The sequence below is a fragment of the Pristis pectinata genome, chromosome 11 (assembly GCF_009764475.1).
Source record: "Pristis pectinata isolate sPriPec2 chromosome 11, sPriPec2.1.pri, whole genome shotgun sequence".
NCBI classification, from domain to species: Eukaryota; Metazoa; Chordata; class Chondrichthyes; order Rhinopristiformes; family Pristidae; genus Pristis; species Pristis pectinata.
In genome coordinates this window covers 86223697-86249636 of record NC_067415.1, presented here as the reverse complement: position 1 = coordinate 86249636, position 25940 = coordinate 86223697, and the positions used below count along the sequence as shown (strand labels likewise).

The window sequence follows — 25940 nt, the reverse complement described above, 5'->3', positions numbered from 1 at the left end:
CTCTGTCAAGCAACCTTGGGATCTTATATGCTTCAGTGAGGTCACTCCTCATTCTTCTAATCTCCAAGGAATACAAACCCAAACTGTCCAGCCTCTCCTGGTGGGACAACCCTCCAATCCCAGGAGTTACCCAGCTGAATTTCCTTTGGACTGCCTCCGATGCTACTATATCCTGTTTTCTGTAAGGGGACTAAAACTGCACAGTGTTTCAGGTGTGGTCCCACCAACACCCTGTACAACCAGAACACAGCCTCTCTGTTCTTTAAACCTGACCCTCTCACAATAAAGACCAACATATAAAGACCAATAAATACCATTTTCCAGAAGTTAGTAGGCAGGTCCAACTACTTGTTAGACCTGCCTACTAACTCCTGACTCACTTGAACATCACTTCTTAGCAGTGTCTCTCCATTTAGATAATAATCTGCCTTTGGATTCCTCTTACCAAGGTGCATACCCTCACACTTCCCCACATTAAACTTCATTTGCCAGGTTTTTGCTTGAGGGGCTGAATGGCCTCCCATAGTTCCAAATGCTGCAAACAGAGTGCGAGTTATCGAGTCTCCTTCCAATTAGTGGCCACTCCCTCCATCTCTACCTCTTTCTCCAGCAGTCTGGAAAATGAAAAGAAGATTTCTGTTCCAAAAGTCATTTTCATATTCAGGGAAACTAATGCCTGAAGTAATAGCCAAGTGCAAAACAAGTCTGTGCCTCATTACTGGAGGATCATCAATTAAGCACAGGCAAACGACCCTGACTCCCAGAAATTGATCTTTAAATTATTAGGTGTGAGTACTGTATATGCAAAGGAGCATTCGATAATGTGTGTGACAATACTACAGATTTTTCAACATCACACATTACGGCTACAGAAATAATCCCAGGCGGAAACATTAATTCTGGAGCCTCACTCTGTTCCTGCACTAGACACCCTTTATTTGTCTTTGTTTTGATGGAGAGATTCCCTTATTACCTCATGTCTGAGAGAGAGATTATGACTCTCAGAGACTCTTGAAGCTGGGGCTCTTTTCTCTTTAGAAAGGGAGATGTGAGCACTCACCAACAATGATCTTTAAAATGGTGAAAGGTTTGCTGGGATCCAACTAGAAGTGTTTCTGCATGTGGAGAACCAAGCACCCTATGACAGTCACCAACAAACCCACAGGAGGAACCTCTTCCCAGAGAGATGGGACAATGTGGGAGGATGCAGGCGCAGAAACACTGGATTGGATTCGTTTATTATTGTCACATGTACCAAGATACAGTGAAAAGCTTTTGTTTGCGTACCATCCAGACAGATCATGCTGTACATAAGTACATTGAGGCAGTAAAAAAAAAACAGAATGCAAAACCTAGTGTTACAGTTACAGAGAAAGTGCAGTGCAGGTAGACAATAAGGTGCAAGGGCCACGATGAGGTAGGTTGTGAGATCAAGAGTTCATCTTTTCATGTATTAAAGGTCCGTTCAAGAGTCTGATAACAGCGGGATAGAAGCTGTCCTTGAGCCTGGTGGTGTGTGTTCTCTGCAATTTCTTGCATTCTTTGGCAGAGCAGTTTCCGTACCGCGCTGTGAATCATCCAGATAGGAAGCTTTCTATGGTGCATTTATAAGACTGCCATAGTCCAGGAATGAATAAGAAGGATGTGGTTGTGCTGGAGGGGGTACCGAGGAGATTGGCCAGGACATTGCCTCGACTGGGGCATTATAAGGAGAGACCGGATGCACTGGGTTTGTTTCTCCTGGCGTGGAGGAGGCTGAGGGGTGATCCAAGTGAGTAGATCAAATGATGAGGTGGATAGAGGGGAGAGACAGTAGGAATCTTTTTCCCATGATGGGAGTGTCTAAGACAAGAGGGCACAGGTTTAAGTTGAAAGGAGGAGGGTCAGAGGGGATCTGAAGTTGGTGTTTGTTTCACGGAGAGGGGGACTGAAATCTGGAACGCACTGCCTGAGGGGGCGGTGGAGGCCGAGACTCTCACAGCTTTGGAGAAGCAATTGAATCACCACGACAGAGAAGGCTTCAGACCAAGTGCTGGTAACTGGGCTCAGTGTGGTTGGGTTCAACAGTCGCTGTGGACATGCTGGGTAAATGGACCTGTTTCAGTACAACTCGATGACTCTGTGACTCTATGACAAATGGCCACATTGCCTCCAGAGTCTGTGGATTAACTGCAGAGCCCAACACCAGGACCATGGCAGTAAATCTCCTGAACACCTTCTCTTGGGTCTGTTCCAGCTGTGGGATGTCGTACAGTCCTCAGAAGCACCAGCTTGAACTCCGTACACAATCCATGGAGATGGAGAGCCTGGTGACATGGTGTCAAGACAACAATGTCTCCCTCTATGTTAGCAAAGCAAAAGAGCTGGTCATGGACTTCAGGAAGCGGTGCAGAGTACATGCCCCTGTCTGTATCAACGGTGCTGAGGTGGACATGGTTGACAGTTTCAAGTTCCCAGGTGTAAATATCATCAATAGTCTGTCCTAGTCCAACCATGTTGACACCATGGCCAAGAGAGCTCACCAGTTTCTCTACTTCCTCAGAAGGCTAAGGAAATTCGACATGTCCCCTCACCAATTTTTATAGATGCACCATAGAAAGTATCCTATCTGGATGCATCATGGCTTGGTATGGCAACTGCTCTGCCAAAAACCACAAGAAATTGCAGAAAGTTGTGAACTCAGCCCAGTCCATCACACAAACCAGCCTTCCCTCCATTGACTCCATCAACACTGCCTTGGGAAAGCAGCCAACATAACCAACAACCCCTCCTACCCCTGTCATCCTCTCTTCCCCCTCCCATCAAGCAGAAGATACAAAAGCTTGAAAACATGTACCACCGGGCTCAAAGACAGCTTCTACCCCGCTGATATAAGACTCCTGAACGGACCTCTTGTATGATAAGATGGACTCTTGATCTCTCACTCTACCTCATCATGGCCTTGCACCTTATTGTCTGCCTGCACTGCTCTTTCTCTGTAACTGTAACACTTTATTCTACATTGTTATTGTTCTCCATTTTGTACAACCTCAATGATCTGACTGCATGGCACACAAGCAAAAGCTTTCAACTGTATCTTAGTACATGTGACAATAATAAACCAATTACACTCACCACCAAGTGTGAGGGAGTGCTGCGCTGTTGGAACTGCTGTTGTTGGGAAGAGGAGACAAACAGCTCTCCCTGGTGGAGGCAAAACATCTTCTGGGGAGATCTGAAGCCAATACTGGGGCAATATCTATTCCCCAATGAAGATCATTAAAGACTGATTGTCACATTGCAGTTTCTGGGATCTTGCTGTGCACAGATCGCTGCTCCTTCATTGACTGTGAAACTCGTGATGGTGAAAGATCTAAAGAAATGCAGTCATTCTTCCTGACTCACCGTGGGCTGAGTTCCTACAGGGACTGAGGCCAACTGACCTAGCAGAGACTATAGACTATGAATATAGTGATCAAATTAACCGGCAATCCAAGGACCCACCTCCCGCGCCCAGTGAAGGTTCTGGGGGAGAGGAGAATCTGGTGAGTTTAGAACCTGCAGAAGGTTGCTGGCAAGGATAGTGTAGAGTGTTCAGCCAATTTACACACCGCACCAGCTGCAGTTGAAGCTCTTGCATCTTTCCGAGTTCACACCCGTGCTGTCTGAGAAGAGAGAGGCATCTGCCACACTCCACCAGCTGTCCTGTGTGTTGCTGGAGAAGTCTCAGCAGATATCGATGGCACGTCCTTGGGAGAGAAGTCTTCCACATTGACTGCCTCAACGGAGTGGAACTGAAGATCTTTACTGGGCTGAGTCGTAGAGAGATACAGCAGGGAAACAGGCCCTTCAGCCTACCAAGTCTGTGCTGACCACCAACCACCCATTTACACCAATCCTACACTGATCCCAATTTATTCTCCCCACACTCCCACCAACTCCCTCCAGATTCCACACTCGCCCACACACTGGGGGCAACTACAGCATTTAATTAACCTACCAACCTACACAACTTTGGGATGTGGGAGGAAACCGGAGCACCCGGGGGAAACACACACAGGGAGAACATGCAAACTCCACACCGACAGCACCCGAGGTCGGGATTGAACCGATGTCTCTGGCTCTGTGAGGCAGCGGCTCTAGCAGATGTACCACTCTGCCACTCTGCTTCTGCCATCACAGAGGAAGGTGAGAAAGAGCAGGCTGTAAGTTCCTTCACTCTCTTTAGAAAGACGAAAGTACTGTTACAGTTGTACAGGGTGTTGCTGAGGCCACACCTGGAGTACTGTGCATAGTTTTGGTCTCCTTACTTAAGAAAGGACATCCTAACTTGGGGACAATGCAGAAGAGATTCACTGAGCTGATTTTTATCGATGCACCATAGAAACCATCCTATCTGGATGCAGATCTTGGTACAGCAACTGCTCTGCCTGTGACCACAAGAAACTGCAGAGAGTTGTGGACGCAGCCCAGCACATCACAGAAACCAGCCTCCCCTCCATGGACTTTCTACACTTCTCGCTGCCTCGGTAAAGCAGCCAACATAATTAAAGACCCCACCCCCCAACCCCACCCCCCCCCCCCCCCGGACATTCTCTCTTCTCCCCTCTCCCATCAGGCAGAAGGTACAAAAGCTGAAAGCACGTACCACCAGGCTCAAGGACAGCTTCTATCCCGCTGTTATACTGGTATTGGTATTAGTTTATTATTGTCACTTGTACTGAGGTACAGTGAAAAACTTGCCTTGCATACCGATCGTACAGATCAATTCATTACACAGTGCAAATACATTGAGTTAGTACAGAGTGCATTGAGGTAGTACAGGGTAAAAACAATAACAAAGTACAGAGTAAAGTGTCACAGCTACAGGGAAGTGCATTGCAGGTAGACAATAAGGTGCAAGGTCGCAACATGGTAGATTGTGAGGTCAAGAGTCTATCCGATCATACTAGGGAACAATAGTCTTATCACCATGGGATAGAAGCTGTCCTTGAGCCTGGTGGTACGTGCCCTCAGGTTCCTGTGTCTTCTGCTTGATGGGAGAGGAGAGAAGAGAGAATGACCCAGACTATTGAACAGTCCCCTAGTACGATAAAGTGGACTCTTGACCTCACAATCTACCTCATTATGGCCTTGCACCTTATTGTCTGCCTGCACTGCACTTTCTCTGTAACTGTAACACTTTATTCTGCATTCTGTTATTGTTTTCCCTTGTACTACCTCAATGCACTGTGTAATGAATTGATCTGTGCGATCGGTATGCAAGACAAATTTTTCACTGTACCTCGGTACACGTGGCAATAATAAACCAATTCCAATTCCAGGAAGATTTGGATTTTTAATAATGTGGTGAGAGGATTTCATATCACCAGCGACAAAGGAAGTTGTGTCTGTATCCTTTCAGAAGAATGAGGGGTGATGCTATTGAAAAATATGAGGACCTAAGGGGGATGTGACAGGGCAGATGCTGAGATGTTTCCACCAGTGGGAGAGTCTTGAACAAAGATACATAGTTAAAGCTAAAGGGGGGGGGGGTTCATTTAAAACTGAGGTGCATAGGAATTTCTTCCCTCAGAAGTGGTGAATCTCAGGAATTCTCTGCCCCGGAGGGTCATGGAGAGGGATCACTGGGGGATTTAAGGAGGAGGTGGATACATTTTGAAAGACGGGAATAGGGGGCAATGGGGATCTGGCCGGAGGAGGAGTTGAAGCCTAGGGCAGATCAGCCATGATAACCTTGAATGGTGGGACCGGCTTGAGGGGCTGAGTGGCCTCCTCCTGTGTTCTTGTGGTCACTGTCCTAAGGAGCAGAGGGACATTCAGGGAGCGGTTGAGTGGGTTACAGGGATGACCTGGAGAACCATAGTTGTTCTACAAGGATGGACACAGCTCCCACTCTCCCACCTTCCATGGACTTCATCTCATCCAAACTATCTGCCGCCCGTTTCCGGACTCCCACCATCTCGAGCTCCCACCTGTTCTGGTCCTGCAGACCGATCTGACATCCTAGACTGGCAAGGGGGTAACTTTGTGAAAAATCAAAACACTGCAGCTGCTGGAAATCTGAAACAAAAGCAGAAAATGCTGGAAACACTCAACAGGTCAGGCAGCATCAGTGGGAGGAGAAACAGAGTCAACATTTTGGGTCAGAGACTCTTCAACAGAACGCTAATTTTAAAGTCCTCAAACCACTTTTATATTTCCCGCCTGATCAAGCCCCTCCCCGTCTCTATAGCCTCCTCCAACTCCCCCAAGTCTCCACATTCCCCAAGTTCCAGCCACTGGTGCATTCCCAATTTTAACCAGTCCACCACTGAGAGCCATGGGTTAGGGATGTTGGAAATGAGGTCAGGGCATTTCCATGTCTTTCCTCTGCTCACTGCCATGGCTACACATCATTTTACGCCCTTCTCCAGAGCAAAAGTCGACCAATCTCATGTCTATAGTTATTGATTGAGCAAGTATCACCTGCTTCTTGAGGGAGTTCCGCTGTTCAGTCCCTCTGTGAGGGATCGTTTCCCAAACCCTTGTGTAGCCTGACTGTAACCTGAAGGGACGTCTCGAAAGGGAGGGGGATAGATGCTACAGAAATGCAAGCCTTTCTTCATTCCCTGGCTGAGTTGTGGGAAGAGAAGATCTGAGAGTGTAATGCTCTGATTGGATCAGAGGGTAAGGAGGTATTACCTGTGCAAATGACGCCTTGATATTCATCACACTGCCGGTCGTCGCATTCACAAAACTCGCCTGAGATGTACCATTGCTGGGGGGAGCCACACATACACCTCCCACAGTGACAGGAACCTGGGAAGAGTTCGAAACATCAGGTCAGCAATGTTCAGTGACAGCACCACGAGCATCTGCGCTGTAACTGCAGCCACTGTCGTTGTGTGATCCAGTTAAAGTCCAGCACCCACTCAGATCCCAACTCACACCACCTTCCAAGCCGTGTGACACACATTTTACAGAGGGTTGAGATAGAACAAGTAGAGAGGCAGGAGTGTGGGTGCCCAGAGGACATGGAGTGAAGAGAATCGTCAGAAGAGTCAGAGGGGAGGGGAGGGCAATGTTTTTACACAGCAAGTTAGAATCATAGAATTGCACAGGAATGAGCCATTCGGCACACTTCCACCATCCAATCTACACTTATCCACTTGCCTGCATTAGGCCCGTATCCCTCTACACCTCTCCTATCCAAGTACCTGTCCAAATGCCTCTTAAGCATTGCAATTGTACCTGCCGCTGGCAGCTCGTTCCAGATACCCACCACCTCTGTGTGAGAATCTTACCCCTCAGATCTCCTTCAGATTTCTCCCCTCTCACCGTGAACCTGTGCCCTCTAATTCTAGACTCCCCTGCCCTGGGAAAAAGGCTGTGAACATTCACCTTATCTCTGCCCCTCATGATTTTATAAACCTCTATAAGGTCACCCCACAGCCTCCTACATTCCAATGAGAATAAACACAGCCTGTTTGATCTCTCCCAATAACCACAGTCCTCCATTCCAAGCAACATCCGGTGAATCTCTTCTACACTCCCTCTTTCACTGTCACTTCTGACAGTACGTGCGTTGATGAACTGCTGTGATATGGAACAGGCTGCCTGAGGAAGCAGCAGAAGCAGATTCAACAGGAAATTTCCAAAGAGAACTGCAGAAATATGTTCAAAGAAAGAAGCCATGCCAGGGTGTGGGAGACAGAGCAGGGGGTGGGATGTTCTGAACACATCCATGAGATGTAAGTGTCACTGACAGCTGTGGCCCATCTCCTCTGTTGCCTGCAGACTGAATGGTTTGTTGGGCCATCTGAGGATGCTGAGGCTCTGGACTCATGTAAAGGGCAGACTGAGGAAGGAGGAAGGATTCCCTTTCCCTGAAGGACGATAGTGACCCAGCTGGGGTTTATAACTGTCTGGTACTTCCATAGTCATCATTATTTTTGCTCCAGATTGATTGAAATTTCCACGGCTGCTGGGCTGGGATTTGAACCTGTTTCTTGGGGTTAATTTCCCAGTAACACAGCCCCTACTAAGCTATTGCACACTGAATTTGCACAGTTCTTCCAAAGAGCCAGAACGGGCTGAATGTGAATCTACAATACAAATGTGGAAAAGATAAATAATTCTCGACTCACCATTCCCAGAGCAGATTAACCCTTCTGGAGATTCACACAGACTCCGGCTCTGTTGTTCCGACATGCTGCAGGCCCTGGGATGTTCACAGTGTTTCCCAAACCAGTCATCATCGCAAATGCACCGTCCACACGAGCAGATGCCATTCCCTGTGAGAAGATACAGCCCGAATCAGCAGATGTCAGAGATAATGGGGGAGAAATTTATCATCCATTACAAGCACTGGATGGGTGTGGAGATATTGGCTCCCGTTAGATGAGTCAACCTGTGGCCCTGCACACATAATCAATGACGGACTTCAACCCAGCTATCTTTCTCAATGACAGGTTCAGTTGCAACTGAGTACGTTAACTGCAAAACAACAGGTACCCACTGAACCTCTCACACGGTAATACCTATGAAATTTCCATCATCCTAAGCTCTTCAAATTGGTCTTTTTATTGACTTACAGATCATCAAGGATGTCTATAATCAGTGGTTAGATCCATTTGGGACCTTTTGATATTGTTTAATCAAAGACAATAAACAGCTTCAATGAGTTTACTTGCCTCGCTATTTCTGGATCCTGTTACATTACAGGGCACTTCAATACCTAACAAATTGTCCAATTAATCCTGTACAGTGTACAGAGCGACCAGGCAGGACATTGTTTGTTACAAGTTCGGAGGTAGGGCACTGTGCTGACAGGCATGGAAAATGTTGGTCTAAGCTGTAATTGGATCTATTGGAAAATGAAAGGGGTGCAATCATCTATTTGTTGTGCTTGTACAAAGGTTACAGTTAAAGGCCAGCAGTCAATCAAAGTGACTCAAAATTCGGCTGCATATGCCAAGCTGGTTCACCTTACAACCAATCATACAATAGTTTATTAATGTTGAAAGGAATTCCTGAGTTGCATGTAATAGGTCATCGAGCTGTTCGGTCATCTAACCTGAGATATTTCCAACAGTTGGTAATTGGTTTATTAGAGTCACAGAGTCATACAGCACAGAAACAGGCCCTTCAGCCCAACTCGTCCATGCCGACTGTGTTGCCCAGCGAGCTAGTCCCATCTGCCTGTGTTTGGCCCAGAGCCCTCTAAACACCTCCTATCCATGGACTTATCTAGATGGCTTTTAATTGTTTCTAATGTGCCCACCTCAACCACTTATTTCTGGCAGCTCATTCCAAATACGCACCACCCTTTGCATCACATTATCGTCACATGTACCAAGGTACAGTGAAAAACTGTTATCCGTGCAGATAATTTCATCACATCAGTGCATTGAGGTAGTACAAGGAAAAACAATAACAGAATGCAGAATAAGGTGTAACAGTTACAGAGAAAGTGCAGTGCAGGCAGACAATAAGGTGCAAGGTCATAACAAGCTAGATTATGAGGTCAAGAGTTCATCTTATCATACTAGGGATCCATTCAATAGTCTTATAACAACGTGATAGAAGCTGTCCTTGAGGCTGGTGGTACGTGCTTTCAGGTTTTTGTATCCTCTGCCCGATGGGAGGGGGAAGAAGAGAGAATTTCTGTATTTATCGAGGTTTCTTTCCCGGTAGGTTACCTCCTCAGATGCAGAAGCCTTGGAAAGATTTGCTACCCAAAGGCCCAGTCACATGGCCAAGGTCAAGCCTGAGCAGATCTCTCTCATCTCCCCCAGTTAGACATTTCCTCACCATCTCAGACACACAAAGTTCAGAAATGTGGTTTAATCTGTTCATCAAACTCTGTTGACTGACTCCACTTACCTTGCTAATATTGTTGTTTAAGTAGATTGAGAATGAGCCAGGCCAGTCCTCCCCATGTCACTTCTTACCTTGCACTCTCGCCAACCTGATTTCATCCCGAATTCTCCCACCTGTTTCCGGACCTGAGCCAAGCCTTGTTAACTCTATGCCCATGGGAAAGCTGCTACTAAAAAAAGGAAGCAGCCCCTCAAGCAGCTGTCGAAGGGATCCACCACTATTCCTGCCTTTGTGGAGGAGTCCAGCAGAATGGACATGGATGGAGTCACCTGGATGCAGCCATGGACCAGGTTACTGCTCACCGACGGGTCACCAGACCGGCTCTGGAACTTCTCGCACATTACAGGAAGGAATTAACCCACTCACCACCGCAGATGATTCCATTGCTGTCCTCACACTGGCGATCATCACATTCGCACTGTTTTCCATAGACTCGGTCATCCCCAGGAGGGAAGCAGGAACACTGGCCACACTGGCATTTTCCTACAGGAAGATCAGTCACAGGGTTAGTCTCCTTGAAGCCAGCAAGGTGAGAGCAACAATCAGTGTTGCTGACACACAGCAGGGCTGGGCTAACACCTTGTGGCATAGAGTTAACTGCACCTTCAGCCTCCCTGTGAGGTCAACAGGTTGTGCAGTTGTGTATCAGTTGCCCAGTGAAACTTCTACAGCAAGTGCAAGCTGGTATCTAACAGTGTAAGGAACCTTTTAATGAAGTGTTTATGGCCCAGAAAGTAAGAAATTAAATATACAAATCATGTTCCAACTGTTGAAAACTTTAAAACATGTAAAATATCAATCACTTACATCTTTGATTCTCTGTCTCTTCCTCAACTCTTCATTGCCTCGCTTTATATCTTCTTCTGCGCTTGTTTCACCCAATTTCCATCTCCTCTGTTTCTCTTTCAATCCTTAAATCTCATTGGTGAAGGAGACAGATGTTGACTGGGTCCCAGATCCCCTCAGTTTGCAATGCACTGTTCCAGACTCACCCCCAACCAGCCTGACAGGGAATTCAGAGACCTGGTTCCCCAGGGAGCAGGGAGAATGTGGAACGCAGCTCACAGGGAGGACTTGAGGTGAAAAGCAGAGATGGGTTTAAGGAATAGGTGGACGAATGCATGAGGAAGAGAGAGAGTTATTAATGGGAGGGGAGATGGGCAGGGCTGGGAGGAGCCTGGTGTGGAACAATCACACCAGTATGGAATACGTGAACAGAAAGGCTTTCTGTCATACATTACAGATCATCCTAAAGCTTCAACAAAATACTTCTTGAAGTGTACACACCATTATAATGTTAGAAACTATTCTGTGCACAGCAGTGTGAAAATAACCAGGCAATCTGTCTTTTGTCATGTTGATGGTTGGGTGAGTTATGACCCAAAGTCTGTGGACAACCCCACTTCTTTGAAATAGTAGCCGGGAGATCTTGGCTTAGCACCTCCTCTGAAGGGCAACACCTCTGACAGTGTGGCACTCCCTCAGTGCTCACTGGGAGCGACAGCCTGGGTTTTGTGCTCAAGCCTCTGGATTGCAGCTTGAACCCACAAACATCTGAGCCTGGGTTGGAGTGCAACTCACTGGGACACGGTTGATCAACAAAGCTAAGAGCTCTAGTTCCCATGTTCTAAGGTCCACTTGTTGTCAAGCGAATTGTCAAATCAGGGAAATAAAGAGATTTGGTCTGCAGATGTGTTTGATTTGAAGGGGGCACCATATCTGGATGCGGCAAAGTGCTGTGGCAGCTGCTAACTTGATTGAGTTGTTGCAATCGGTAAATGAGGCAGTGATGAAGAGCCCCACTCTGTGTCGACCGTGTAAGTGCATCGTTAGACATTTAGAAGATGAAATGTTTGATATTTTAGCACAGCCGTTGAACATGAAGCTTGGATCTCACTATTGCACTAATGGAATCATCTCTTTAGGTCAATGTCATTGACAAGCTGACAGAGAATTGGGACTAAGCTCTTAAATCCTGCAATTTCTCGAAATGCCAACCATCCCTTTCCCTCCACAGATGCTGCCTGACCTACAGTTCCTCCAGCACTTTGTTTTTTGCTCCAGATTCCAGCATCTCTTGTGTCTTAGTTGCCTGAGTTTGCTGAGTCTGCCGTGGTAGTTGCCTTGCCAAGCACAGTACCCGGGAGAATTGAGTAGAGGTGTTCAACAGAGTAAACCAGGAGGAACTGCTCCCAGGGAGTAGTGTGACCTGAGTTCATGAAGTGAAGGGGATCCAGCAGAAGAACCAGAGGGATGTTTTTACGCGCGAGTCGCTGTGATCTGGGATGTGCTGCCTGAAAGGGCAGTGGGAGTGGATTCAATGGGAAACTTCCGAGGGAAAGTGGGAAAATATTGGAGAAAGGGAAAGATGCAGGGCTGTTGGGAGAGAGTGGGGAGGCAGACTGGAGACCTGCAGAGCTGGCACAGACTTGATGGGCCAAATGCCCTCCTCCTGTGTAGTGAGATCCTATGAAACCTCACAAATCAAATTTTGGTGAAGCCTAGTGATTATACTCACTGGAATTCAGAAGAATGAGAGGGGATCTGATATAAAATTATGAAAGGGATAGATAAGATAGAGGCAGGAAGGTTGTTTCCACTGGTAGGTGAGAATAGAACTAGAGAACATAGCCTCAAGATTCACGGGAGTAGATTTAGGGCAGAGATGAGGAGGAACTGCTTTTCCCAGAGACCAGTGAATCTGTGGAATTCTCTGCCCAGGGAAGCAGTGGCGGCTACCTCATTAAATATATTGAAGACACAGTTAGATAGATTTTTGCATAGTAAGGGAATTAAGGGTTATGGGGAAAAGGCAGGTAGGTGGAGCTGAGCCCACGGCCAGATCAGCCATGATCTTATTGAATGGCAGAGCAGGCTTGACGGGCCAGATGGCCAACTCCTGCTCCTATTCCTTATGTCCTTATGCTTCTTAGAAGTTCAGTTTTATTTTACGAACAACTGTTGTGAAGCCAGGCACAGAAAAAAGCAGACCAATATTGTCTCCTGCTGGAGGAACGCACGGATTGATCAGACTTTATGTGATGCTTTATTCTAGTGTACCGATGCATTACAACAAACAAAAAGACATCCACTCATCCCCGCTGTTCACTGAGATCAGGACTGGTCTTCTACATGGACACTCCCCGCTGACCCCTCACCTCCTGTTTCCCGATAAACATACTCAGCATCCAAAGCACTCTGAGGAGGCAGAATTCCAAATCTGCCCAGCACCATGGTGAAGCAATTTCTGCTCAGCTCAAACCTAAACGGGCCACTCCTTGCCCTCAGAGTGTCCCCTGGTGCCAGGCTACCTGTCTGGGGGAATACAGCCTCTCATCTCCCACGTTATTAACCCCACTCAGACTCTGACACATTTCAGTGAGACCGCTGCCCTCATCCATTCTGCCACTTTAACAGTAAAGTCCTCGAGATACTATTCCATGGCGGCATCCAAGGGCTGGCACAGGTATGAAGACTGAACGGTCTTGTCCGTGCTGCACAATTCAATGGTTCATCACATCTGTCTGAGCTTCAGGTGTACACATGCCTGACTGCAGAACTGAAAGGGTTAAGATGCTGTTAGTGGGGAATGGTGGGTGGCATCTGTTTGGTTTGATTTCCTCTGCACTCCTGCCCAGTGCTGGCCTCATCTCCTGAAATATATTGAGAGCCAATTGTTCTGACATCGCACAAAAAATAAGGCCAGCTATAAACCGTGGGGAAGTTGTAGTCAGCATGTCCGCATTGACCCTCACCAATTTTTATCGATGCACCATAGAAAACATCTGGATGCATCACAGCTTGGTACGGCAACTGCTCTGCCCAGGACCGCAAGAAACTGCAGAGAATTGTGGACACAGCTCAGCACATCACAGAAACCAGCCTCCCCTCCATGGACTCTGTCTACACTTCTCGCTGCCTCGGTAAATAATCAAAGACCTCACCCACCCTGGACATTCTCTCTTCTCCCCCCTCTCATCGAGCAAAAGATAGAAAAATACACACCACCAGGCTCAAGGACAGTTTCTATCCCGCTGTTATAAGACTCTTGAATGGACCTCTAGTTGACTAACGATGAACTCTTGATCTCTCGATCTACCTCATCGTGGCCCTAGCACCTTATTGTCTGCCTGCACTACACTTTCTCTGTAACTGTAACACTATATTCTTCATTCTGTTATTGCTTTTCCCTTGTACTACCTCGATGTAATAATGTTTTGTGATGATCTGTATGAATGGCAAAACAAAGTTTTTCACTGTACCTCAGCACATGTGACAATATTGAACCAATTCCAATAATAGCCTTTGTGTTCCCGCTTATCACCCTCCCACCTGTCTCCACCTTCACCCTCCCCTCCCCACACCTGGCTCCATCTGCCCATCATCCTTCACCCCTCCTCGGTCCACCAATCACCTACTGGCTCCTGTCTCACCCCTCCCCCTCTCCCCTTTATATCTGCCATCTCCCCTCTCAACCGCGATGCAGGGTCTCAACCCAAAATGTCGACAATTCCTTTCCCCGCACGGACACTGCACAACCCGCTGAGCTCCTCCAGCAGATTGTTTGTTGCCCCAAATCCCAGCATCTGCAGTCTCTGGTGTCTCCAACTGCTGGAGGAACTCAACGGGTCGAGCAGCACTTGTGGAGGGAAAGGAACCTCTCTAAAACACGGCCAGGGTTATGTTAACCTAGGCTCCTTTCAATAGTCACCAGGTGCTTTTTAACAGATTTTTAACCTTTACCCAGGCAACTAGTCATCAATTATCACATGAAACAACCGATGACACTCTATAATTTTAACCCATAGCAACTACTGATGATCAAAAGCACTTAACTGTTCTCATTTTTTACAGAACTAGTGATATTATTCCATTAAACCTCCTTTAACTTCACTGAAACATTGCATGGAATTATAAGGAGTCACAATATCATTTGACATATGCAAATTTGTGTCTAACGGAACTAACCAAACCAACACTGAACACCCTCGCAGTGTGTGATAGCAGTTCTGCCGAGCCAGGACACTCGCAATGGGCTGAAAGGCCCCCTCTTGGAAGACATGGCACAGTTCAGGTCTATCACAACTAAAATGACACCGAAATACCAGACAAGGTGGAAGGCAGCGGAGGAGGATGGCAGGAGAGATGGAGGTGTTGGGAAGGATTGACAAGGCTGGGGGGCTGGAGGAGGTGGGGTGGGGGGGTGGGGAGATAGACAGCAGGTGCTCTGGGAAAGGGTGATTGGTTTGAACAAGGGAGAAGAAGAGGAAGAATTCCATCTGTGGAAGAATCTCTGACAATGGAGCATTAACACAATTCAGTATTTATCAAAAAGGGAGAGATCTTTACACAGAGAGAGGTGAGAAAGTGAAACAAGCAGTGGTTGAATGTCAATAGGTTAAATCTGGAAAACACCTCTCCCACAGCGCAGTGATCTTTCAGTGTTCCCCTCCCACAGTGCATCCCTCAGTACCGACCCTCCCACAGTGTGAGCCTCCCTCAGTATCACCCCTCCCACAGTGTGACCCTCCCTCAGTACTGCCCCTCCCACAGTGCAGTGCTCCCTCAGCCTGAATATCAAGACTCTGCATCCACTGTGTGACTTTCCAGCCCCAGATCTCCGGGTGGACTTTGCTCGAACGGTGCTCATGTGCATGTTAAGTGGCTCATTAAATCATCATCGGACAGCATTAACATCTGTGATCAGCAGCACGTTCTCTCTGACACTGATGGAAGACCCTCCACCTGCAGCAGTGAGAACCCTGCTCCTGATTATGTGCTTTCCCTGAACTGCAATTCTCACTCTTGTCAGCAGAGTGACCAATCTCTGTTAATATAGATCCCTGCCTGAGTCCACCATCTAATACTACCCGTTATAAATAGTTATTGTGGTCACCTTTTCCTAGATGCCCCTCTGCTGACCAATCTGCTAGTTCACAAAGGAGATGGGACTCAAGCTCTGATCGACAGACAGTCTCCTCCTCCATGCTGCAAGTCCCTCAGATCACAGCTCAGGACCATTCCATTTCCAGCCACAGAGGAGATATCAGGACAAGCAACTTCAAAGTTCTGACAGAAGGTCTTCAACCTAACACATTAACCCTGTTTCTCTTCCCACAGTCACAGCCTGACCTGCTGAGCATTTCCAGCATTTTCTGTTTATAATCAAGCAACTCCAAAATTGGGTAAAGAGAGAGTTTATAAGCTGCCTTCTCAAGGAGGAGAGAGAGTTGGGAGAATTTTGGGAGGAATCTGAGGCTTGACAACTGAAGACACGATCTCCAGTGGAAACAAATGTGCAGGAATGTAAGAAGCTGCAGAGAGTAGTGAACCCAGCCCAATACATCACGGACACATCCCTCCCCACCATCGGGAGTATCTACAGGAGGCACTGCTTCAAGAAGGCAACATCCATCATCAAAGATCCCCACCACCCGGGCCATGCCATCTTCTCACAGCTCCCATTGCACAGGAGATACAGAAGCCTCAAGTCCCAACTTTTTTTTCTTCTAATTCTGTTCTTTCTTATAAAAATTGTGTTTAAAATTAAACAAATTGATGTTTTTCTTGTGAATACTGCTTGTATGATGCTATGTGCCTGTGATGCTGCTGCAAGTAAGTTTTTCATTGCAGCTGTGCACACATGTACTTGTGCAGATGACAATAAACTCGACTTTGACTTTGACCTTGAAGAGTGATCCTTCACAAGAGAACCAAACTGGAGGCGCAGAGATCCTGGAAAGTTGTGGGGATGGGGAAGGTCGGAGGAAGGGTGGGCAGCACCTCTGAGAGATTTGGAAACAAGACTAGATTAAAGATGAAGGAAGCTGAAGTAAATGCCTTGAATTTCATTGCTGGTCATCGCCACTGATACTCCTTGCTTGTATTGCCTACGAAATGCATTTATCAATGGAATAAATTTCAGAGACAGCCAACAACATGCAGGTTCTAGATGAGAGTATTTCGTGTTTTATTACATTTTGAGGCTATAAAGTGTTAATTTCCTAAATTTAAAATTCACTGCAATGTTTTGTAGACAGGGCTCAGACAGAGGATTCACCACACGAACACCTGCCAATCTCCTGCCTACTGTTGGAGGGGCCTCTGAATATCCAGGCCAGACATTCCCATGTAACAGCCAGATGCAGAAGAGAAATCAACTCCCAGGACAACTTTGGAGCAACAGTGGCCAAGGAAGCAGTTGTTAAATTTGAGAGACAAGGAAAAATGACAATTAAATCATCATCCAATCACAGTCTCAGTGTTGGCATCTCCAACGGACTGCTGGTCTCAGCAGCTCCTTACCAGAGTTCCACATCACCACCATCCATTTCCAGTGGTGCTTCCCGAGACAGTGGGTCACTGTAGGGCATATTGCATTTACCAGTCTCCTATTCCTTCATGTGCTGAAGATTCAGGTGATAGCGGTGGTTTTAAGATGATTAAAGGAGCCAATTAGACAGAGCAAAACTTTTCCCTCAGCTGAAGGGAGTCCAGAACAGAGAGACAGATCAGTAATTTTCGAGCCAGGAGCTCAGATTCAGGATTTTTCAGCTGAGATGGAGCAGATTTTTGCTGGTTGGGTTAGCGACCAAGGGTTGATGTTGAGATGTTTCCACTTACGGTAGACTCTCAAATGAAGAGGCAGAGTTGCAAGATTAGAGGCAGTCATTTAAAAGTGAGGTGTGTGGGAACTTCTTGCAGAGGATGGTGGACGTCTGCCCTAAAGGGTTGTGGAGGTTAGATCACTGGGGGTAGTTGGTAGATAAATGATTGAATGATCAGGGAATTGAGGTCTGTGGAGAACTGGAACAGAAGAGGAGGAGGTGTGGCAGCCTTGAGGGGCTGAGTGGCCTCCTCCTGTTTTCTTAAATTCTATTATTACGTTATGTTATATAATACTTTGGTTAGGCCGCACGTGGAGTATTATGTACAGTTCTGGTCACTTCGTTACAGGAAGGATGTGGAGGCTTTGGAGAGGATGCAGCAGATGTTAACCAAGATATTGCCTGGATTAAAGGGTGTGAACTAGAGAGATTGGGCAAACTTGGGTTGTTTTCTCTGGAGCAGCAGAGGCTGAAGGAAGGCCTGATAGAAGCCTATAAAATTATGAGAGGCATAGATAGGGTAGACAGTCAGAATCTTTTCCCCCAGGGTAGAAATATCAAATACTAGATGATGTGCATTTAGGGTGAGAGGGGGAAAGCTTAAAGGAGATGTGCGGGGCAAGTTTTTTACACAGAGAGTGGTGGGTGCCTGGAATGTGGTGCTGGGGTGGTGGTGGAGGCAGATACGATAGCAGCATTTAAGAAGCTGTTAGATAAACACGTGAATATACAGGGAATGGAGGGATATGTACAGCCAGAAGACATTTAGTTTAATTCAGCATCATGGTTGGCGCAGACATTGTGGGCCGAAGGGCCTGTTCCTGTGCTGCACTGTTCAGTGTTCTATGTTGCTCTCTGTCTCACTATCCCATGATTGACATTCAAAACTGTAAAGTCCCATTTCATCGTCTACACCTTGTCTTCTCTTCAGAGCTCCAGTCACACTGTTTACATCGAAGCAGGGCGCAGCCTTCTTCTCGTGTGTGTAATACTGCTGAACAAGGTCAAATCTCTTCCCCGTGAGTTCCCCGAAGAGGTATTTCCCAGAGCAAAACTGAAAATCCGTTCTCTTGTGCAGAAGACATTCGCCCTCTTTGCAGAGGGCATTGGACCAGATTCTAACAAGTTCCTTCCATTTCTTCTCTCTTACGTAACACATTAACTTGCACTAATTACCCCAGCACTGAATAGTACTCTTCCAACAATAACAAACTAAAGGATGGATCATGGGGAGCAGTGTTACAGCCTCCACATTGTGAATCAGGCAAACAGTGAGTCTGACACCTCAACGTTTAAATCATGATTAAAACACAGTTTTCTGTGAGACTTTAATATAATGAGGATTATGTGGCATTACAATGTAGCCGGGGGAAGGACAAGGAAGTGCGATTCTGGAATTATTAATACAATGCATTAGAAAAAACTCACAACGAAAAATATTTTGGGAAAGTCTCAGATCACAGTAGTTTGAAATGCCTTGTCAGCTGTGAAAATAAAAACAGGAGGAAGGCACTTGGCCCCTCAAGCCTGCGCCACATAGCTATAAGATTATTTCTATATGATGTCGCAACAACAACCTCACACTCAACGTCAGCAAGACCGAGCAATTAATTGTAGACTTCAGGAAGGGGAAGTTGGGAGAACACACACCAGTCCTCGTTGAGGGGTCAGCGGTGGAAAGGGTGAGCAGCTTCAAGTTCCTGGGTATCAAAATCTTGGAGGATTTCTCCTGGGCCCAACACGAAGAAGGCACGCCAGTGGCTCTAATTCATTAGGAGTTTGAGGAGATTTGGTATGACACCAAAGATTCTTACAAATTTCTATAGATGTACAGTGGAGAGGATTCTGACCGGTTGCATCACAGCCTGGTATGGAGGTATGGAGGCTCCAGTGCACAGGACCACAAGAGCTGCAGAGGGTTGTAGACTCAGCCAGCTCCAACATGGTCACCCTCCCCACCACTGAGGACATCTTCAAGAGGAAGTGCCTCAAGAAGGCGGCATCCATCACTAAGGACCCTCACCACCTGGGACATGCCCTCTTCTCGTTACTACCATCAGGGAGGAGGTACAGGAGTCTGAAGACCCACACTCGATTCAGAAACAGCTTCTTCCCCTCCGCCATCAGATTTCTGAATGGTCCATGAACCCATGAAAACTACCTCGTTATTCCATTTTTTTGCACTGTTTATTTATTTTGTAATTTATAGGAATTTTATGTCTTTGCAGTTTACTGCTGCTGCAAAACAACACATTTCATGTCACCTAAGTCAGTGGTAATAAACCTGATCCTGATTCTGATTCAGATTCTGAAGACTGATCTTTTACCTTGGCACCACTTTCCTGCACTGACCCCATATCTGCAATTCCCTTAACGCCTAAAACCCAAGCAAACTCTGCCTGGAACATCAATGGCTGAGTCTTCAGGGCCTCTTGGGTGGAGAAGCTCTGAGACGTCTACAGTTTAGCAAAAAGTGCTGGAGAAACCCAAGTCACTTCTTGAGAAGTCTTTATGGGCAGAGGGAGGGGTAGTGTGTGAGTCTCCCTGCAGTCTTCTCACTTGCCTGGCAGATGGTTGTGGAAGAGAACTGGCAGAAGGAGCCGCCTCACTCTGCCAAGGAACTGCAGGAACCATTGGAGAGGTTTTGGGAGAGAGGCTGTGAGGTTGAGTGGAGGACACCTAGAGAAACAGAAGATAAAATCTGGGAAACAGTCATATTTTTCATAATATCTAAAAACAAGCCTGATTTTAATGTTGAAGAGATTTTAATCTAAATTATTAGCTTCCACTGGAATCTTTAGTATAAAATGAGCTAAAATAAAGACACAATTATGAATTATAACCAGTTAATGGTTACCATTAATTCCAGCCAGTAAGTCACAGCCGGTGCTAATTTACTGCCTCATTAGTGTTGCTCTGACTGCTGTCAGCCCTCCCCAAGCCCAGACACCCTGTGGTTCACCATACCAGCACCTCAGGAATGAAGGTACCGGGGGAACTCTGCACTAAGACAGCCACAGACATCACACCCCTCCGGTTTGTTCAAAGACCAGTCCCACACATGACTCATTCCCTGCCTCCATCTTCTCCATCAAGTATCTGTCCAAGTTCTGGGAAGTTCTGCACCTCGCTGCCCTGTTGCTGTTCATCTAAGGGAAGGAGAAAGGAGCTAATTGGAGAGGTTTGCTGGCAAGTCTTCAGTGGACTGTGTGATTCTGGGTCCTGGGAGAGGCACAGAAAGCAGCCGGCATGTCCAGGACATCAGTACTGAGGGAGGGTCTCACTGTGGGAGGGGCGGTACTGAAGTTCTGGCTGCACTTCAGCCCGACGCTGTTGGTTTATGGGCACCTGGTGCGGCGCAGGGCGGGGCACGCAGAGGATGTCCTGGTGGGTCTCCTGCTGGGCCTGGCCAAGCTGGCCATCCACGGGGCGCGGCAGCGGGCGGCCGAAGGTACTGGCCAGTCTGCCTGCCTGCTCGTCTTCTGCGCTTATGTGCGCACACGGATGTGTTTAGAGAGGGAGCACACGGTCTCTACAGGCACCCTAGCTGAGTTCCGCACTCGGTGGGCCCCTCAGGGGATCGCGTGTGTCGTGGACGGTACAAACGCGATTCTTATTTGAAGTGTTGCGTGTTAACGGGAGTAGCGTTGCGTGTGTGTTTCGTTAGTATTAGTTTGCATTCTCTACTGTAGTATGTCGTTGCTTAGTGTCTTCTTTTCTGCATTAGATGTCGTGTATTGACACTGGTTGTCTTTATGTAGTGCTTTTAGCAAATAAATGTTTATATTAAGAAAAAAGGGGCAGTACTGAGGAAGTGTCTCACTGTGGGAGGGTCACACTGTGGGAGGGGCAGTACTAAGGGAGTGTCACACTGTGGGAGGGGCAGGAAAGAGCATTGTCACAGTTTTGGAGGTGAGGTCTTTCAGATGAGGCACTAACTGGGCTGCACGGCCTGTGTCGGCTGGAGGATGAGATCCCTCTGCAGGTTTACAAAGGGTAGTGGAGTTTTCCCCACAGACGGTTTGACCTTTACGTGTTAATATTAAGTACGTAGATATTAAGTGAATGGAGGGTTATGGGTTAATGCAGGGAAATGGCACTGAGGGAAAAGCTCAGGCAGAATCTTACTGAAGGGAGAGGCAGTCCTGAGAAGTGGAATGACCGGGTTCTGCTTCTGTTTCTTAAATTCTTATTCCCTGGTCTATGTCTATCCCTCCGGCAAGGTCTTGAAATGGCTTGGCTTTGCTACTGGTGGGATCTTGCTGTGCAGCAGCCTGTCCCAGATGACAACAGGGAACTGGCTTCAGACTGAGGTGGTCCTGTGCCCAATGTTACTGAGCAGTGGAACAGTCAGCCAGTGGCAGAGTGGTCCCGTCTGTAATTAGTGCTTTGTTGACTGCCTGGGAGGGTGTTACTGAAGCCTTCCACCAGGGTATTAGGTGAGGTGACTCACCCTCTGCTTTCTGAGCCCTGCTTCCTCCGAGATTGAAGGTAGTGTGTGATTATTACAGCCCACAGATACCCCAGCAACATACTATTTATCCGCTGAAAGTGTATCCTTCTTTTTGTCTCACAGATTTGTAGCTTGTCTGCTTCAAACCAGCAGCAAACTACCCATGGCAGAGGATGAGAACAAAGCATCCAGTGTGCCGTCTGAGAGCTCAGCTGGAGAATATCCTCAGTAATTACAGTGCACAGGAGCTCTCAAAGAACTGATGCCCCCGAATCAGGAGCCAGGCAAGGTCGGGTCAAATAGTTTGCATACAACTTATAGTGAGTTTCCAAGCAAGGAGATTTGGTAGGTCACCAAAGGCTCTTGCAGATTTCTACAGATGTGCGATGGAGAGCATTCTGTCTGGTTGCATCACTGCCTGGTATGGAGGCTCCAATGCACAGGATCACAAGAGGCTGCAGAGGGTTGTAGACTCAGCCAGCTCCATCACGAGCACAGCCCTCCCCACCATCGAGGACATCTTCAAGGGGCGGTGCCTCAAGAAAGCAGCAGCCATCACTAAGGACCCTCACCACCCGGGACATGCCCTCTCCTCGTTACTACCATCGGGGAGGAGGTACAGGAGCCTGAAGACCAAACCTCAATGATTCAGGAACAGCTTCTTCCCCTCCGCCATCAGATTTCTGAACGGTCCATGAACCCATGAACACTATCTTTTTTGCACCATTTATTTAATTTTGTAATTTACAGTAATATTATGTCTTGCACTGTACTGCTGCCGCAAAACAACACATTTCACATCATATGTCAGTGATAATAAATCTGATTCTGGTTCATTCTGCTCCTTCTTTGTGTGGCTGATCCCAACCTTGTGGTCAACCTATGAAATTCTTCAACACACACGGCCGTGGAGGACGAGTCATTTAATCGATTCAAGAAGGAGGTGGATCAGTGGCACAGCAGGTAAAGCCGCTACCTCACAGCACCAGAGATCCGGGTTCAATCCTGACCTCCGGTGCTGTCTGTGCGGAGTTTGCACATTCTCCCTATGACTAGTGGGTTTTCCCCGGGCGATCTGGTTACCATCCATATCCCAAAGACATGTAGGTTAGTAGGTTCATATCTTCAACTTTCAAGTTCCTAGGTTTAAATATCACCAACAACTTGTTCTGGACCAACCACGTAGGCACCATGGCCAAGAAAGCTCGTCAATGTCTCTACTTCCTCAGGAGGCTAAAGAAATACGGCACATCCCCGATGACCCTCACCAACTTTTATCGATGTACCACAGAAAGTATCCTATCCAGATGTATCACTCTTGGTATGGCAACTGCTCTGCCCAGGACTGCAAGAAACTGCAGAGAGTAGTGGACACAAGCCCAGCGCATCACACAAACCAGCCTCCCCTCCATAGACTCTGTCTACACTTCCTGCTGCCTCAAGGAAAGCAGCCGACATAATCAAAGGCCCCTCCCATCCCAGGCATTCTCTCTTCTCCCCCCTCCCATCGGGCAGAAGACACAAAAGCCTGAGAACAGGTACAACCAGGCTCAAACACAGCTTCTATCCTGCTGTTATTGAATGGACCTCTCTCATATGCTAAAAGATGGACTGTTGATCTCTCAGTCTACCTTGTCGTGACCCTTGCACCTTATTGTCTACCTGCACTGTAACTGTAATACTATATTCTGCATTCTGTTTTCTTTTTGCTCCCTTGATGTACTTTCGTCTGGATGAATCTGTCTGGATGGCACACAAGCAAACTTTTTCACTGTATCTCGGCACATGTGACAATAATAAACCAATACCAGTAATTGGCCGTAGTGTGAGGGTGAAGGGTAGAATCTGGGGGGAGTTGATGGGATCAGTGTTGATGGTCAGCATGGACAGGGTGGGCCGAAGGGTCTGTCTCTCTGCTCTGTCCCTCTGTGACTATTTCTCAATGCCAAAGGGATCAAGGAATGTGGGGAGAAGATGAGAACGGGCACTGATGTGGACCATCAACCATGATGGTGTCGAACAGCTCAGAAGGGCCGAATGGCCTGGTCTGCTGCTATTTTATACACTTATATGTTTCCATACCAGTCTCCTCTGACCCCTCCCCATCTCCTCCGTTCACCATCTCCTCCCATCCCTCTCTCACACACACAGTTGACCAGCTCTTCTTGATACCCAGACCTGGTCACTTTACTGGCCTGGATTTGGTTTGCTGGGCACAGTGCCACAGGAGGTTACCCACATATCCAGGGCAGCACACAATCTGCTGGAGGAACTCAGCCGGTCGAGCAGCATCTGTGGGGAGAGAAGAATTGTCGGCGTTCTGGGCCGAAGCCCTGCATCAGGACTCAGGGCAACTTTCTAACCTGGGGCCACGAGGGAGACAGTCACTGATAAATTCATTCAGGAATTCAGCAGAATCCTCTGTGCCGGAAAGTGGGGGAGAATGGGGAATTCAATCCCACGGGGTGGGGTGTGGGTAAGGAATAGGGACAGGTTTAAGGTGAAGCCGGATAAACACACACGAGAGAGGAGCACAGAGAAGATGACAATGGGGGAGATGGAGGGGGTTGGGAGGTGGCTGGTGTGGGGCAGGAACCCCAACACAGAGCAGAGGGGCAGAATGGCCTGTTTCTGTGCTGTACATTCTACGTACAGTATATGTTTTTATCTTAAGGTGAGGTCTGGGTATGGACGGAGAGATTGGCACTGAATGTGGGCAGGTGTAGCTGACGCTCCCTTGTACGCCATGGTACAAGGTGCCAACATCTCTGGAGAAACTGATGTGGCAATTATTAATGATAAACGCCATCAGCCCTGCACCCACTGACACACACGGGCCCCCGCTCCACTCCCTCTCAAACCCTCTGTGGAGTCTTCTCTCTTTCTCTGGAGCCCACTCCATCTGCACAACCCTTTGAAACTGTTCAGATTCCGGATTCCAGCTCCCGACCCCTTTGACAGTAAATATGAAAACAAAGCCAAGTGACTCACAACCCTCTCGCCATCCCTCTGTCTGTCCCTTTGCTGACATCCACCCTCACCCAAAGAACAAAACTCAAGCCCCGCTGTTGCTTTAATCGTCCAGGCCCAGTCAGAACTAACCTGTCGTGCCATCTGTGTACACACCCCACAGATGGAAGATTCGACTGAGGTCACCCTGTGCTCCCTGTCTTCAGACATTAGACATCTCCACTGTGGGTCAGAGCAGCAGTGGGCTCCCCATCCATACACTGAGCCTCGCTTCTCTCAAGATCCTCATTCAACCAATAACACTACCGTGTGTGTGTGTGTGCGCGTGTGTGTGTGTGCGTGCATGCGCGTGCGTGTGTGTGTGTGTGCGCACGCGTGCGTGCGTGCGTGTGTGTGTGTGCGTGTGTGTTTACATGCACATAATTGCTTGGATGCACATACATGTTTATGCACACACACACACACATGTTCATGCACATATACACGTCTGCCCTTTACTTACATACATGCACACATGCATATGCACACTATTTCTCCAACACACACTCACGCATACACTCACACACGCTCACACACACATTCACACACATGTACATACACACACACCTGCTTGCTCATACTCACACACACACTCATGCAGACTTGAATACATATGTTCACACAATCACACACATGCACACTTACACATACACTCACTCACACACACACACACACACACACACACACACACACACACACACATACACACACACTGAAACACACACACACATGCAGTAATTCACTATTGTCTTTAGCGTGCAGTCACTGTCAAATCTTGGCTTTGTGTCTAATTTAGAAATACATCATCAAGCAAATTAGTGAAGCATCAGAGCAGTTAACGTGCTTCTCAACATTAACCTCAGTTGCCATCTGTTTTCATGAACTTCTACCATTCAAGCATAAGTCTAACCTGGTTTTCCACTGCAGAACTGAGAGAGTGCTGCATGGTTGAAGGTGCCATCCTTTGGACTAGACCTGAGACTTTGCCTGCTCCTTGTGCCCAGAAACGATCTCAAAGGCCACATTTG

At 47.4% G+C, this 25940-nt stretch overlaps 1 protein-coding gene across 1 annotated transcript in view; it reads right to left on the bottom strand.

Moving 5' to 3' along the window:
* itgbl1 (integrin, beta-like 1) overlaps positions 1-25940 on the bottom strand; it is a 111353-nt gene that overhangs the window by 12617 nt on the left and 72796 nt on the right. The window contains 3 exon segments of the mRNA XM_052026320.1: positions 6664-6780; positions 8109-8255; positions 10210-10326. Of these exon segments, the coding sequence (XP_051882280.1) occupies positions 6664-6780; positions 8109-8255; positions 10210-10326 (381 nt within the window).